This window comes from Ornithorhynchus anatinus, chromosome 3 (assembly GCF_004115215.2).
Source record: "Ornithorhynchus anatinus isolate Pmale09 chromosome 3, mOrnAna1.pri.v4, whole genome shotgun sequence".
Taxonomy (NCBI): Eukaryota; Metazoa; Chordata; class Mammalia; order Monotremata; family Ornithorhynchidae; genus Ornithorhynchus; species Ornithorhynchus anatinus.
The window spans coordinates 127,021,349-127,039,132 of NC_041730.1; the positions used below are offsets into that span (position 1 = coordinate 127,021,349).

Here is a 17,784-nt window from a genome sequence, read left to right on the forward strand (position 1 = left end):
TCTGTAGAGAAATGATGCAGGCAGCAGAGTGACATACAGACTGGAGTGGAAAGCAACAGGAGGCTGGGAGACTGATGTAGTAATCCAGGCAGGATATGATGAGTGATCGTATTAATGTCGTACATATGGATGTAGACGAAAGGGAGGGTTTCAGCTATGTTGTGAAGATGGGATGGACAGGATTTAGTGATGGATTGAATATGTGGGTTGAAAGAGAGGAGTCAAGGATACTGCCAAGGTTGAGGGCTTGTGAGACAGGAAGGATGGTGGTGCCGTCTACATGATGGAAAAGTCAGGGGGAGGAAAGGATTTGGGTGGGAAGATAAGGAATCCTGTTTCGAACGTGTTAAGTTGGAGGTGACAGGAGGACATCCAAGTAGAGAGGTCTTAGAGGCAGGAAGAAATGCAAGACTGTAGAGAGGGAGAGGGATCAGAGCTAGAGAGATGTAGATTTGGCTATCATCTGCATAGAGGTGCTAGTTGAAGCCATGAGAGCGAATGAGTTCTCCAAGAGAGTAGAGTGGTTTACATATATTCATATATTACATATATAGTTTATTTTACATATATGGTGCATTTTACATATATAGTATATTTTAAGTACATATACAATTTTATCTCCTGTAAGCATATTCTAGTCAATATACATTTAAATATTTAAGGAGATCCCTAGAGATTATATGTGAAAAGTGATAGGCTTTCAGTCTAGCTGAGTGAGGATTAGATACTTCTTTCAATAAATTCTGAATAAAAGAAATTCAGTTTTTTTTTACTTCTTTTTTTTTGCCCCATACAGTTATCTAAGGATTATTCCCTGTGATTTCTCTATGAGCTGGACCAGGAATCTGGCAAGTGACATATTTCTTCATCTGAAGAATGCATTGAGAAACCATAGGAGTTAACAGTTATCCTCCTTCATATGCAAACCAGAAATTCCATGACTGATTTGACTATTCATTTGACTATTTCAGTTCATTCACTGTATTTTTATGGTACTTGTTAAGCACTTAGTATGTGCCAAGCACTGTACTAAGCACTGGGGTAGATACAAGGTAATCAGGTTGGACACAGCTGCTGTCCCATATGGGGCTCACAATCTAAATCTCACTATGTTTTCAAATATAATCTTTGCTGTTGGCTTTTTTCCCTATTTTCCCTAACATTCAAATGATGCATGATCAGAACATCCTAAAATGAAGATGATATATGGGCTTAGACATTAGAAAGAAAAATTGCTTTCTTTTGGCATTATCTTAGCTTGTTGTGGGCAGGGAATGTGTCTGCCGACTCTTTTTTATGCTACATTCACAAGCACTTAGTACAGTGCTCTGCAAATAGTAAGAATTCAATAAATATCATTGATTGGTTGATTATCTTACTCTCCATATCCTATCAAGTCACAGTCTTAAACTTTTAAGTTCAAAAGAGACTCAAAACCATGAGGATGTGATGGTATTGGAAAGTATGAAATGTGTTCATTGTAGCTGATCAAACTAGTTAACAGGATAGAGAAATTAAGAATTGGAAACCGGATTCTACTCTGTTAAATACTCTTTGCTTCTTTTTATAAAAAGGGACAAACTTTATGAAATGGCAGCCAAAGAATATCTTTTAGACCCTGAGACTGAAAGTCAAATCATTGTCTTACCTCCACTGTTCTCAAAGCTAATTTGCTCATTTGCCTGAAAAAGAATGGAGAAATATTCATGGGTTTAGGTAATCCTAACACTGACAGAAAGAAGGAATTTGGTAAACATGAATAAACCCCAAGCACTCCCCCCTACCCTTATAAATCCTTCATGCATGAACGTATCTCCTCCAGGCACTTCACTACGAAGGATATTTAGTCCCCGTCTTATGGCTTCTCTGGAAAGGAAAAAAAAAAAAAGAAGTGTGGGGAGAGGGGAGGGTGGAGGAGTGACAGAGAGAAAAAATTAAAAAACAGATTTCTGATTTTCTGACTTTTGATCATTTCTAAAATGCAAAAAGACACTGATTAAAACTCAATCAATCATTCAATCAATCAGTGAAAGCACTTGGAAGGAAAAGGACAGTTCAGAGACTAAAGATATAATCTATCAATCAATCAATCATATTTATTGAGTGATTATTGTATGCCAACCACTGTACTAAGCACTTGGAAGAGTGAAATACAACAGAGTGGGTAGGCAAACTCCCTTCTTACAACAAGTTTACAGTCCATAAGTCAAGGCCTTCCCAATAAGCTTTATTACTCTGAAGTGTCTTATCTGATTTTTCTCCCACTGCTAAAAAATGGATTGTTCCAGTAAATCACCCTCCTCAACCTGAGGTGGCCCCAGGTCCTATTGTCAGGGATCTTGTCTTAGTAATTCCATGTCAACTGCTATTTTTTTTAATGGTGTTTTTTAAGTCCTTACTATGTGCCAGGCACTGTTGTAAGTGCTGGGATGGATGCACACTAATCAGGTTAGACATAATCCATGCTTCACATCAATCTTAATTGCCATTTTGCAAATGAGGGAACTGAGGCACAGAGAAGTGAAGTGACTTGCCCAAGCTCACACAGCAGACAAGTGGAGGAGCTGGGATTAGAACCCAAGTCCTTCTGACTCCAAGGAACATGCCCTATCCACAAAGCCAAAGTGCTTCTACAGATCAATCCCAAACACAATTATTCTTCAGGACACTCAGGCTATATTGCCAAGCCTATGGGCTCAGGGGAATTTCTCTCTCTTTTCTCTTACTTTCTTTTTATTTCTCTTTCTCGCTTTCTCTCTCTCTCTTTCTCTCTTTCTCCCCTACCCCCCACCACTGCCACCAGGCAGCGTGGCTCAGTGAAAAGAACACGGGCTTTGGAGTCAGGGCTCATGGGTTCGAATCTCAGCTCGGTCGCTTGTCAGCTGTGCGACTTTGGGCGAGTCACTTAACTTCTCGGTGCCTCAGTTACCTCATCTGTAAAATGGGGATTAAGACTGTGAGCCCCACGTGGGACAACCTGATTCCCCTGTGTCTACCCCAGCGCTTAGAACAGTGCTCGGCACATAGTAAGCGCTTAACAAATACCAACATTATTATTATTATTATTAAGGCTGGGGGGTGAAAGAGGAGGGGAACTGGAGATTGGGTGATCGGGTTCTCCAGCATTAAGGTCAACAGAAAACATCAACAGAGGCTATGCTTTCTTCCTTTAATTTTCAATTTTTACTGGCTCCTCACACATCTAAGCTTTGGTCCTCTCACCCCTCTTCACCCCACCTTCCCTGTCAAGTTTTCTTCTAAACCGAAGTTGCACATGTGCATCTGATCAAACTGCTTTCAGCTCCTCCACCGATTAGATTTTACACTCCTGGAAAAAATAAATCACCAAAAAAAATGTAATTCTCTTGTGAAACAGTAATGTGGAATAACCACTTCCAGGTTGTGTATATTATATTATTGCCCTCATTATGAGTCCAGGCGTCACATGATTGATTGAACATCAAATGTCAAGTTCATTTATTATAACTAACACTCAATTCAGGTCAGCTCCTCACAAGCTCAGGTCTGCTGCATCCTCACAGGAACTTCTTTCATTGTATTAGTTGAATGCTTACATTCCTAAGCGCTGGGGTAGATACAAGTTAATCAGGTTGGACACAGTCCCTGTTCCACACAGGGCCCATAGTCTGTCAGAAGGAGAGTTAATTCCTCTTTTACAGATGAGGGAAGTGAGGCCCTGAGAAATTAGGTGACTTGCCCCTTGTCATGCAGCAGACAAGTGGTGGAGCCAGGATTAGAACCCAGATCTTCTGGCTCCCAGGACTGTGCACTTTCCACTCGGCCACACTGCTTCTTCCCTTTTTAAGGTTAGCTCTTCCTATGGCTGTACAAACTATACCCCTCCAAGGGCAATTTAACCTCTGATAATATCAGTCTTGTGGACATAACTGGTGGCATCTACTATATAAATCAACTGAAGGATTTTTCAGGCAGGAAAACTCAAGCAGAAGAGAAGCAGTGCAGCCTAGTGAATGGAATACGGGACTAGGAGTCAGAGGACCTGGGTTCTAATCCCGGCTCTTCGACTGGTTTACTCTGTGATCTTGAACAAGTCACTTAACTTCTCTGGGACTCAGGTTCCTCCTCTGTACAATGGGGATTAGGAACCTTTTCTCCCATCCTTACCCCTATTTGGGATAGGGACTGTTTCTGGGATTCACCCTAGTACTTAGTACCATGCTTGACACGTAGTAAGTGCTTAACAAATATTACTAATGTCATTACTAACATCAATTAACATAATTTAATAAAATCTCTCTGGACTGTAAACTGACTGTGGGCAGGGAATGTGCATGCTAACTCTGTTATACTGCACTCTCCTGTGTGGGTCTGCACACCATAAGCATTCAATAAATACCACCGATTGGTATAATTAACAATAACAAGCAAAATGAAATGAAGAGTAATGCATTTATGTATTTATTTATTTATATTAATGTCTATCTCTCCCTCTAGCCTGTGAGCTCGTTGTGGGTAGGGAATGTGTTCATTGCTGTATTGTACTCTCCCAAGTGCCTCGTACAGTGCTCTGCACACAGCAACTGCTCAATAATTATGACAATGAAAGAATGAATGAATGAAAGAGCAATGTCTATGCCACCTCAGCTCTATATTTACACAGCCATAGACACAGTGTGAACTACTTGCCTGTCTTCTGTCAGTTTCATGACCGTAGTTCCTCTGGAGGAGAAAACTATGAAAGACATTCGCAGCATTGGACTGGAAAAGAAATAGAAAGCGATGTGTGAACAGTGGTAGAAATACACACTGTGCAACTCACTGGCACAGCAGTTCAGGTTTCACCAAACCTTCTCCAGACTTGCTGGACCTCAGGGGGACAAGGCTGGGGGCACAAGATTGGAGGAGTAGGGTGGCAACTGTGAGCGGTGGCCACGGTCATCCAGGCCCCCCCGCTGCCAGGGGGGTTGCTCCAGGGGGTCCGCACCTCCGGGGGCATTGGCGGGCACTGAATGGTGCCAGAGAAGGGGATGCTGAGAGGAGCGTGGGGAGGCCCGGCATGGCATCACTCCAGCCCGGTCACTCAGCTGTCCCCTCACCCGCCACCCACCTACTGGGTCCCTGTGTCCAGACCCCTGTATCGGGGAGACAAAATGAAGCTAACTCATCCCCTCGTTTCCTCCTCTCTTCCTCTGCCACTGTGGGGATCAGGGCTCAGATCAGGGGTTCTAAGTTGGAGGAGAATGAGGAGGCCAAGGGAGCATAAGCTCATTGTGAGCAGGGAATATGTCTGTTTATTGTTATTTTGTACTCTCCCAAGCGCTTAGTACAGTGCTTTATACACAGTAAGTGCTAGATGAATATGATTGAATGAATGAATGACTGAGGAGGAGGAGGAGGAAGAAGAGGCAAACTTCAGGTCTGAGGAAGGGGAATTGGCTTAGCCTTGCCTGTGGGGAAGGGGGCTCCTCCCTGTAGGTTTCTGCCCTCGATCTTCGGGGAGGGAGGCCGAGGAAATGCTGGGGTTCCTGGCTTTCACTTCCAGTGCTCCTTCCCCCCATTTGAATTTTGTCCCAGCATTCATCCAGCCCAAAGTGTGGCATCACATTAGGCTGCTTGTCCAGTTTAACGTGGGTGACCTCATGGGTATACGGACAAGATACGTTTTTACTTTCCGCTTGTAAGGAGCTCACTGCTAATACACTTCCCCAGAAAAGATGGTTAAAAGCGAACACACACCCAATCGATTTCTCACACACACACACACACACACACAAATTCCTTATGACATCAACAAAAGAGGTCACAAAAGTATAAACTGATTTCAGAACTGAGAAAGGCTTTCTCAGTATGATAATGCCCTCATTCTGCTCTCCCTTCTTGCCTCGATGGATCCAGATGGATCCAGCCGATGCAAACCAGGAACCCACACCCCTCCGGCTTGAAAGAGGAAACAGACTTTACATTTGGAAAAGTTAAATCTCCTTCTCGGGAAAATTGTACCTTATGAACTTTTCAGCCAAGCTTTCAACAAAGGAGTAAATTTCAGTCCAGTGGTGTCTCACACTTCCAGACCTGAAAAGAGAAAGACGGGTTATAATTGTTTTTCTGGCTTAATGAATTTAATATCATTCTGGTCCTCTCTAACAGATTGGATAGTGGTTGAGAGCAAGACCCCTGCCTTTTATCTTTACTGTACTTATTCAATTGCTCAGTAAAGTGCTGTGCACACAGCAGATGCTCAAACAATCAACTGATCAGTGGCATTTATTGAGCGCAAAGGTAGAATATGGTAATAGAAGACACTAATACCCTGCCCTCCAGGGATATACAATTGACAGAGAGAAACAGACACTAATGTCATACAGTTAATGAAAGCAAGAGGAAGAACTAGGATAGAGCAGAGAGCAGTTACAAACTCACCAGGACAATACCATCATTACATAGCTTTGGTGCTAGGAGGCTAACCAGTTCAGAACTACATTGCTTGTGATCTTGTCTTGCCATTTGATACTGAGTGTGATGTATGAGTAAGGCTGGTAGAATTGTTCAAGAAGGCAGATGTGCTGTCAGGATATGGTCTAAGTCTCACAGCCATAGCACAGGTTGGACAATACTATAGCTCTGTGGACTCTTAGTTTGGTCTGGAGCCTCATTTTCATGCTGCCATCACAGTCTAACAATCTCCCAGAGGATGTGCTGGTCTTTTTGACTGTGTTTTCTATTTCCCTATCATCGCATCATAGGTCAGTGTGCTGTCTAGGTAGCAGAATCTGGCTCCACTTTTAATTGGCAATAATTTTGGGTTGTTTTTTTTTTTTGGTCTGGCTACCCTGGTACATACTGGTATGCCACCTTGGTTATTTTTAGACATGCCTTCAGCCCTTAATTGATCCGGCTGATCCGGTGAAATATCACTCACGGGACCTAATGGGAAGCTTTGTTGGCTGTTTAAGAGGAATAGAGATGAGGATGGAATCTGGCCTTAAAGTTATGCCAACCCCTTGCTGTTGAAGAGGGACAGAGGGGTATAGTTGAGATGGGTATCTGATCTATTGATCTGTTGGCATCACCCCCACCGGAGGCTTTTATGAGAGGAGTCTTAGGCCAAATGGTTATAGATATCTTGGTTGGTTCTCCACTCTGGCCCATCCCTGATTACAAACCTAGAAGTACATATGATTCAGGTATAACCAAGTGAGGAGAAACTCCTCAGATTGACCTTATAGGATACCAGGCACTGTACTGAGCACTGGGTTGGATACAGGAAAATCAAGTTGGACACAGTCCCTGTCCTGTGTATAGATGAGGAAATTGAGGCACAGAGAAGCGACGTGACTTGCCCAAGGTTACACAGCGGACACCTTAACACAGCTACAGTGGGTGAGACATGGGAGAGAAATTAACTGAAGGACAACCAAACGGCTGTGGTATGGAGTGCTGAAATTGGGAAACTGAAAGCAAGGAAGTCAGGGGAAGTGTTTCAGGATGTGGTAAACGAAACCTCAGACAATGCTGCATCCCAGCTGAAAACTGGGAGTCAAGTTCACTGTGGGCAGGGAATGTGTCTATTATATTGTTGTGAGGTACTCTCCCAAGCGCTTAGGACAGTGCTCTCCACACAGTAACTACTCAGTAAATATGACTGCTTGATTGACACACCCAGATGGCACACTGCCATCAAGATGGAGATAGCTCTCTTTGAGCAAGAATGTCCTAAGGAAAGAAATGTAGATGGAACAATGTTGTAAACTGCCCCTTCCAAGGCAGGGGGAAAATGTTTCTCCTAGCTTGCATCAGCCTCCTCGCTGACCTCCCTGCCTGCAGTTTCTCCCACTCCAGTCCACATTTCATTCTGTTGCCCAGATCATTTTTCTGAACAATCACTTAGTCCACATTTCCCAACTCCTCAAAAACCTCCAATGGTTGCCTATCCACCTCCACATCAAACAGAAACTCCTTACCCTCATAGAAAAGCAGCACGGCCTAGATAGAATATGGGCCTGGGAGTCAGGAGGACCTGGTTACTAATCCTGCCTCTACGACTGGTCTGCTGTGTAACCTTGGGCAAGTCGTTTCACTTCGCTGTGCCTCAGTTCTCTCATCTGAAAAATGGAGATCGAGCCCCATGTGGTACATGGACTGTGTCCAACCTGATTAGCTTGTATCTACTCCAGTGCTTAGAACAGTGCCTGGCACATAGTAAGTGCTCAACAGATTCCAGAAAAAAAAATCACTATTAAGGCACATAATCAGCTCTCCCCTTCATACTTTACCTTGCTGATTTCCTACTATACCATAACCCACACACGGCTCCTCTTACACCAACCCACTTACTATACTAAACAGTTAGTATGGTGCTTTGTAGACAGTAAGCGCTCAATAAATACCATTAATTGATTGTACCTTGATCTCATCTCTCTCACGGTCTACTCTTTACCTTGGGCAACTCACTTCATTTCTCTGTGTCCCAGTTACCTCATCTGTAAAATGGGAATTACGACTGGGAACCCTGTAATGTAATCATAATAATAATTAATAATAATTTTGGTATTTGTCAAGCTCTTATTAACTGCAAAGACTGTTCTAAGCACTGGTGTAAATACAAGGTAGTCAGTCCCTGTTCCATCATAGGGCTTACACTCTTAAATCTCATTTTCCAGATGAGGTAACTGAGGCCCAGAGAAGTGAAGTGACTTGCTCAAGGTCACACAGCAGATAAATGGCATTGCTAGGAGTAGAACCCATGACCTCTGACTCCCAGGCCTTTGTTCTATCCACTAAGCCTCACTGTTTCTCTGTGACACAGAGACTGTGTCCAACCTGATTTTCTTGTACCTGTCCCAGAGCATAGAACAGTGCCTGGTGCACAGTAAGTGCTTAACAAATACTACTATTATTATCATTACTTTCTAATTGAGATTGAGGCCAGACATCTCCTAAATAATAATCTGCGGAGAAGAAGCAGCATGATGTAATGGATAGAGCACAGGCCTGGGAGTCAGAAGGTCATGGGTTCTAATCCAGGCTCCACCACCTGTCTGTATGACTTTAGGCAAGTCACCTCACTTTCCTGGGCCTCAGTTAACTCATCTGTACAAAATGCAGAATAAGAGTGAGATCCCAATTGGGGACAGGGACTGGGTCCAACCTGAGTAATTTGTTTCCATCCCAGTGCTTAGAACAGTGCTTGGCACATAGTAAGTGCTTAAAAGTATCATTATTATCATTTTACCAAAGGACTTGCATAACAGTTATTTTATTTGAGTCTCCTCAAGTCCCCATGAGGGAGAGGGAGGAATTATTATGCTCAATTTACAGATGAAGCAACCAAGGCACAGAGAGGTTAAGAATTTATCCAAAGTTCCGCAGCAGGCCTGCAGTGGGGTTGGGTCTGGAACCCAGGTCATCAATTCCCAGCCTGACTCTCTTTCCATTAGACCACGCTTCCCTCTCAAACACTAAACAGACAGCCACACCATGGGAAGGTGGGAGAGCTGAGAAGCAGAGAAGGGCTGACGGGGCATTTGGGAACTGAAATGAAAGGTGTCGAGGAGAGAATAATAATGATTATAATGATGATAATAATAAGTCATGGCATTTGTTAAGCACTTACTATGTGCCAGGCACTGTACTAAGCACTGGATGGAAACAAACAAATCGGGTTGGACACAGTCCGTGTCCCACTTGGAGCTCACAGTTTCAATCCCCATTTTACAGATGAGAGAACTGAGGGGCAGTGAATAGACTTGCCCCAGGTCACACAGCAGACAAGTGGCAGAGCCGGGATTAGAACCCACGACCTTGTCTCCATGGCCTGTGCTCTATCCGCTATGCCATGCTGGAAGGATCTGACGATCCCTGTCTGGAAGGCAGCAAGGAGAGTTAAAGCCAGATCCTGCATGTGTTGCTGACTGAGCCAACGTGCCCAAGGTCACAAAAGGTTTACAGGGGTTTCCAGACAGGAACTCCTTCTGCCATTTCTCACGGCCCCGTTATCTATGCCTTAGACCACATCACCACCTAGAATACTGTTCCACATTTTGCTGAGCCTGAGCTCCGAAAAAGAAGAAAAAACTAAAACCAGGAATCCCAAGATATGGACAGATACCAGGGACTAAATTACCCTTTTGCCTTTACCTTGAGATCATCTGCGAAATGACAACCCTCTCCTGACTCCTGGATCGGCACTCTAACCTTACCCCTAGCCTGTGGTGTTGCCAGCATAATCCCTCGGGCATGAGTCAGAAGTCGGAGAAGCAGACCACAAAGAGGAGGACATATGCACAAACAGAAAACCACACAGCGGCAGGAATATAGCTGAGTAAGGGTTTCTAGCGAGTGATTTTGTTGGCCGTCCTGCCCTAACAAAGACTTGTAAGGATGCAATCATCATTCCAATACGATCATTTTCCAGCGGGAAGTTTCTCCAGGGCATCCATGTGGCTCACACATGAGCCTTCCCTGCTTGGAAGAATCTTCCTTGAACTGAGAGAACAATGGAAAACCAATTGTCCAATCTATCATTCGGGCCTTTTTTTTAATGGTATTTGTTAGTCTCCTACTTTGTGCCACGCACTGTAATAAGATCTGGGGTCGATACAAGCTAATCAGGTTGGACACAGTCCATTTGCCACCTGTGGCTCACCATCTTAATCACCATTTTACAGATGAAGTAACTGAGGCACAGAGAAGTGAAGTGACTTGTTCAAAGTGACGCAGCAGGCAAGCGGCAGAGCTGGGATTAGGACCCAGGTCCTCTGGTTCCCCGGCCAGTGCTATTTCTACGGGACCTTGCTGCTTTTCAGGGCTTGCTCCGTTAACTCTTATAGGGGTCAAGGAATTTACTTTCCAGGCTAATGATGGACGGTCAGGATCCATGAGGATCATTCTTCTGAGGGCAGGATGTGGCCTTGGGTAATTGATTGCAAGTCTGTGGTTCACTAGGAAACACGGCACCTAGCAACAATCCAAACAGAAAGGAGGCAATGGCTTGAAATTTTGGTTCTTGGAACTGCATCCTCTGTTCCCTAAATCACTGATATCCATGAGCGCATTCAGAAAGCCCTTCCAGTTTCAGGAGGAGATATTCAAAGAAGGCAGTGTTGCCTAATGGAAAGAGCACAGAAATAAGAACTAGAAAACTTGAGTTCTAGTCCCGGTCCCACCTCTTGCCTTCTTAAGTCTTAGTTTCTCAATTTCACAGTCTAGAGAAGCAGCATGGCTTACTGGAAAGAGCATGGGTCTGGGACACAGAAGGTCATGGATTCTATTCCCTGCTCTGACACCTGTCTGCTGTGTGACCTTGGGCAAGATACTTCACTTCTCTAAACCTCAGTTACTTCATCTGTAAAAAGGGGTAAAAAGTCAATGGCTGGGTTGACTGGCCGGAAGAAGTGGGGCCATTCATTCATTCAATCGTATTTATTGAGCACTTATTGTGTGCAGAGTACTGTAAAATAAAAAATAAATGGTGGTATTTGTTAAGCGCTTACTATGTGCAAAGCACTGTTCTAAGCGCTGGGGGATGCAAGGTGATCAGGTTGTCCCTCGTGGGGCTCACGGTTTTAATCCCCATTTTACAAATGAGGTAACTCAGGCACCGAGAGGTTAAGTGTCTTGCCCAAAGTCTCACAGCTGGCAAGCGGCTGAGCCAGGATTAGAACCCACGACCTCTGACTCCCAACCTGGGCTCTTTCCACTGAGCCATGCTGCTTCTCTAAGTGCTTCTCACTTCTGTACTAAGTGCTTGGGAAAATACAATACAACAGTAAACAGACACAATCCCTATCCACAATGGTTGCAGTCTGGAAGGGGGAAGACACATCAGTACAAATAGATAAATAACAGATATGTACATAAGGGCTGTGGGGCTTTCAGGGGGCAAGAACAAAGGGAGCAAGTCAGGGTGAAGCAGCAGGGAGAAAAGGAAAGGGGAGGCCTACTCTGAGAAGGCCTCTTGGAGGAGATGTGCCTTCAATAAGGTTTTGAAAGAGGGGGAGTGTAATTGTCTGTGGGATTTGAGGAGGGAGGGTGTTCCAGGCCAGAGGCAGGCTGTGGGCCAGGGGTAGGTGATGAGACAGGCGAGAGCAAGACACACTGAGAAGGTTAACACTAGAGGAGTGAAATGTATGGGCTGGGTTGTAGAAGCGAAGTGAGGTAGGAGGGGGTAAGATGGTAGAGTGCTTTAAAACCAAGGGTGAGGAGTTTTTGTTTGATGCAGAGGAGGATGAGCAACCACTGGAGTTTTTTCAGGAGCAGGGTGACATGTCCTGAATGATTTTGTAGAAAAACGATCAGAGCAACAGAATGAAATATGGACTGCCTGGAAAAATCTCTAAGGTCAAAAGCAGAAATTCCTCCTAAACTGGTTTAAAGCCATGGATCTGGCTGGGAAATTCCCAGCAGGCCAAAGGGAGGCTTCCTTGGGATAATAATATTAATAACAACTGTGGTATTTTTTAAGTGCTTTCTATTTGCCTGGCACTGTACTAAATGCTGGGATGGATACAAGCAAATTGGGTTGGATGCAGTGTCCTTACCACATGAGGCTCACAATCTTAATCCCCATTTTACAGATGAGGGAACCGAGGCACAGAGAAGTGAAGACCCTTGCTCAATATCGTACAGCAGATAAGTGGTGGAGCCGGGATGAGAACCCAGGTCCTTCTGACTCCAGGTCCGGGCTCTATCGACTAAGGAGAGTTTGAGGGAGGGCGGGGAGAGGGGAGCCGGCAGGGGTCTGACCTCCTGGTGTGGCCTCCAGCTCCTCTGCTCTGCTAGCTCAGCAACAGCTCCTCCTGCCTTCGCCTAGGAGCCGGCTGCCCACCCAGACGCTTCCCTCTGGCGCAATAAGCACTGACACCTTCCTCAATGAACCCTCCGGGACTCAATCAATTTTCCCCCTCTTACCTCACCTTGCTACTCTCCTACTAGAACCCAGGCCACACACTTTGCTCCTCTAATGCCAACCTATTCACTCTTTCTCCATCTCAACTTTCTTGCCGCTGACTCCTTGCCCACATCCTGCCTCTGGCCTAGAACGTTCTCTCTCCTCATATCTGACAGACAATGACTCTCCCCGCCCTTCAAAGCTTTACTGAAGGCACATCTCCTCCAAGGGGCCTTCCCTGACTAAGACCTCTTTTCCTCTTCTCCCACTCCCTCTGCATTGTCCTGACTTGCTCCCTTTATTCGACCCACCCTCAGCTCCACATCACATATGGACATATCCATTATTTATTCATTTACATCAATGTCTTTCCTGCCTTCTATACAGTAAGCTCACTGAGGCCTGGAAATACGACTGTTATGTTGTTATACTGTACTCTCCCAAGTGCTTAGTATAGTGCTCTGTACATAGTAAGCCCTCAGTAAATATGATTGAGTTCATTCATTCATTCAATAGTATTTATTGAGCGCTTACTATGTGCAGAGCACTGTACTAAGCGCTTGGGATGAACAAGTCGGCAACAGAGAGACAGTCCACGCCGTTTGACGGGCTTACAGTCTAATCGGGGGAGACGGACAGACGAGAACAATGGCGATAAACAGCGTCAAGGGGAAGAACATCTCGTAAAAACCGATGGCAACTAAATAGAATCGAGGCGATGTACAATTCATTAACAAAATAAATAGGGTAACGAAAATATATACAGTTGAGCGGACGAGTACAGTGCTGTGGGGATGGGAAGGGAGAGGTGGAGGAGCAGAGGGAAAAGGGGAAAATGAGGCTTTAGCTGCGGAGAGGTAAAGGGGGGATGGCAGAGGGAGTAGAGGGGGAAGAGGAGCTCAGTCTGGGAACGCCTCTTGGAGGAGGTGATTTTTAAGTAGGGTTTTGAAGAGGGAAAGAGAATCAGTTTGGCGGAGGTGAGGAGGGAGGGCGTTCCAGGACCGCGGGAGGACGTGACCCGGGGGTCGACGGCGGGATAGGCGAGACCGAGGGACGGTGAGGAGGTGGGCGGCGGAGGAGCGGAGGGTGCGGGGTGGGCGGTAGAAAGAGAGAAGGGAGGAGAGGTAGGAAGGGGCAAGGTGATGGAGAGCCTCGAAGCCTAGAGTGAGGAGTTTTTGTTTGGAGCGGAGGTCGATAGGCAACCACTGGAGTTGTTTAAGAAGGGGAGTGACATGCCCGGATCGTTTCTGCAGGAAGATGAGCCGGGCAGCGGAGTGAAGAATAGACCGGAGCGGGGTGAGAGAGGAGGAAGGGAGGTCAGAGAGAAGGCTGACCCAGTAGTCTAGCCGGGATATAACGAGAGCCCGTAATAGTAAGGTAGCCGTTTGGGTGGAGAGGAAAGGGCGGATCTTGGCGATATTGTAGAGGTGAAACCGGCAGGTCTCGGTAATGGATAGGATGTGTGGGGTGAACAAGAGGGACGAGTCAAGGATGACACCGAGATTGCGGGCCTGAGAGACGGGAAGGATGGTCGTGCCATCCACGGTGATAGAGAAGTCTGGGAGAGGACCGGGTTTGGGAGGGAAGATGAGGAGCTCAGTCTCGCTCATGTTGAGTTTTAGGTGGCGGGCCGACATCCAGGTGGAGACGTCCCGGAGGCGGGAGGAGATGCGAGCCCGAAGGGAGGGGGAGAGGACAGGGGCGGAGATGTAGATCTGCGTGTCATCTGCGTAGAGATGGTAGTCAAAGCCGTGAGAGCGGATGAGTTCACCGAGGGAGTGAGTGTAAATGGAGAACAGAAGAGGGCCAAGAACTGACCCTTGAGGAACTCCAACAGTTAAAGGATGGGAGGGGGAGGAGGCTCCAGCGAAGGAGACCGAGAATGATCGGCCAGAGAGGTAAGAGGAGAACCGGGAGAGGACAGAGTCCGTGAAGCCAAGGTGAGATAAGGTATGGAGGAGGAGGGGATGGTCGACAGTGTCAAAGGCAGCAGAGAGGTCAAGGAGGATCAGAATGGAGTAGGAGCCATTGGATTTGGCAAGAAGGAGGTCACGGGTGACCTTAGAGAGAGCAGTCTCGGTAGAGTGGAGGGGACGGAAGCCAGATTGGAGGGGGTCTAGGAGAGAATGGGAGTTAAGGAATTCTAGGCATCGATTGTAGATGACTCGTTCTAGGATTTTGGAAAGGAAGGGTAGTAGGGAGATAGGACGATAACTGGAGGGGGAAGTGGGGTCAAGAGCGGGTTTTTTTAGGATGGGGGAGACGTGGGCATGTTTGAAGGCAGAGGGGAAGGAGCCCTTGGAGATTGAGTGGTTAAAAATAGAAGTTAAGGAAGGGAGGAGGGCGGGGCGATGGTTTTAAGAAGGTGAGAGGGAATGGGGTCCGAGGCGCAGGTGGAGGGGGTGGCACTTGCGAGGAGGGAGGAGATCTCCTCTGAGGATACTGCAGGGAAGGATGGGAAAGTAGGGGAGGGGGTTGGTGGGGGGGAGGGGAGAGGCGGAGGGGTGACTTTGGGGAGCTCAGACCTGATCGTGTTGATTTTCGTGAGGAAATAGGTGGCCAGATCATTGGGGGTGAGAGATGGGGGAGGGGGAGGAACAGGGGGCCTAAGGAGAGAGTTAAAGGTCCGGAACAATCGGCGGGGGTGACGGGCATGGGTGTCGATGAGGGAGGAGAAGAAGCTTTGCCTGGCGGAGGAGAGGGCAGAGTTAAGGCAGGAAAGGATTGAGTGAAAGGTCACTGCAGAATCTCAAAGGTCCCAAAACTTTTGGGGAGGAGCCTATGTATCAGGAGAATTGGACTCTGTAAAGTACATCTCATCCTAGCAAGTGGATTTTCCTCCTTTTAATCTTTCTGAAGTCCTTGACTGTCACTTCTGAGTGGTGACTCACAGCAGGTAGATACAATACAATCAGATTAAACATAGTCTCTGTCCCACCTAGGGCTCGCAGCCTAAGGGAGTGAGAAAATGAGTATTTAATCCTCATTCATAGATGAGGAAACTGAGGCACAGTGACTTGCCCAAAGTCACCCAGGAGGGAAATGGAGGAAGCTGATATCTCCTTCTTGGTCCCAGACAAGAGCGAACAATAGGTTCTCTCAGGCAGCTAAGAGGAGGCCAGCTTCCTAAAACCTGACTTAGATTCTCTGCTGAACTTTTCCCAGCCAGACGGCCACCTTCTGAAAAGATCTGGGAGGTCAACACTCTGGGTTGAAAGTCAGAATTGTATTGGTACCTTACATGCTTATTTCTGGACTGGAATGCCCTCTTTCCTTGAATCTGATAGATAATTACTCTCTCCCCGCTCAAAGCCTTATTGAAGGCATATCTCCTCCAAGAGGTCTTCCCTGAATCAGCCCTCCTCTCTTCTTCTCCCTTTCTCTTCTGCCTCGCCCTGACTTCCTCCCTTCATTCATCCCCCCTCCCAGCCACACAGCACTTATGCATATATCTGTCATTTATATTAAAGTCGGTCTCCCCCTCTAGACTGTAAGTGCATTGTGGGCAGGGAATGTGTCTGTTTATTGTTATATTGTTATTGTTATATTGCTTCCCAAGAACTTAGTATAGTGCTCTGCCACAGTAAGTGCTCAATAAATACGAGTGAATGACCATCTCCATATCAGAGACCTTTAGCATGGTCCTGTTTCCCTGAAAGGCAATGAAATCCTCTTTCTGCTGCCCTGGGGCTACTAGTTTCTGTGAGCCGGTTGGCCATTTCCAAGGCAGCAATGAGCAGTTTTCCTGACTGGACCAGATTGCTGCTGTTCAAAACATCTAGCATTCTTCCAGATCAGCAAAGAGCTCAGGTCGGGCCTCTTTTCAGACACGGTCAGAGTGAGGGAGCCGTCGACCCAGCCAAGCCAAGCCATTTCCTGGTGGCACGGCTCCCCTTGCGAATCTGTGGGATCGAGCGAGACAAGGCTGGCCAGCAACCTCCTCCCTTCCTGCTTCCATCACCACCCCTCGCGGCTCAAAGATTTCAGCATCTGCCAAATCTGCAGCCTTCTGGCGTCTTGATTCCAAGTCCCTTGTCTCCCTCCAGACTGACCCTGGCCACAGGACAAGGGAGTAGAAGAAGCAGGAAATGTCCCATTCCAGGTCCCTTGTCTCACTCCGGGCTGACCCTGGGCCCAAGCAGTGTGGCCTGGTGGATAGAGCATGGGCCTGGGAGACAGAGGACATGGGTCTTAAATGCAGCTCTGCCTCTTGTCTATTCTGCGACCTTGGACAGGTCACTTCACTTCCCTATGCCTCAGTTCATTCAATAGTATTTATTGAGCGCTTACTATGTGCAGAGCACTGTATTAAGCGCTTGGAATGTACAATTCGGCAACAGATAGAGACAATCCCTGCCCATTGACGGGCTTACAGTCTAATCGGGGGAGACAGACAAAGACAGTAGCAATAAATAGAATCAAGGGGTTGTACATCCCATTAACAAAATAAATAGGGTAATAAAAATATATACAAATGAGCAGATGAGCACAGTGCTGAGGGGAGGGGAAGGGAGAGGGGGAGGAGCAGAGGGAAAGGGGGGGAAAAGGGGCTTAGCTGAGGGGAGGTGAATGGGGGGGCAGAGAGGCAGCAGAGGGAGCAGAGGGAAAAGGGGAAGCTCAGTTACCTCACTGTCAAATGGAGATGAAGCCTGGGAGCCCTATGTGAAACAGGGACTGTGTTCAACCTGATTAGAACAGTCCCTGGAATAAGTAATTGCTTAACAAATATCACAATTACTATTATCTCAGTGCTTAGTATAATGTCTATTACATAATAAGCACTTAACAAATGCTATTAAAAAAAAGACAAGCAAGAAGAAGCAGAGAGAGATGATGAAATGTCTCAGTCCAGGTTCCTTATCTCCCTCCAGACTGACCTTGGTCCCCAAATAGGTAAGCAGAAGCAGAGGGAG

General features: G+C 46.3%; 1 protein-coding gene across 1 annotated transcript in view; it reads right to left on the reverse strand.

The window, feature by feature from the left end:
• Positions 1-17,784, reverse strand: part of ANTXRL (ANTXR like) — a 125,090-nt gene that overhangs the window by 83,688 nt on the left and 23,618 nt on the right. Inside the window, exons 3-6 of the mRNA XM_029059895.1 lie at positions 5,983-6,054; positions 4,669-4,740; positions 1,785-1,866; positions 1,649-1,682 (exon numbers count right to left, since the gene is read on the reverse strand). Coding sequence (XP_028915728.1) covers positions 1,649-1,682; positions 1,785-1,866; positions 4,669-4,740; positions 5,983-6,054 — 260 coding nt within the window. The remainder of the gene's footprint in view (positions 1-1,648; positions 1,683-1,784; positions 1,867-4,668; positions 4,741-5,982; positions 6,055-17,784) is intronic.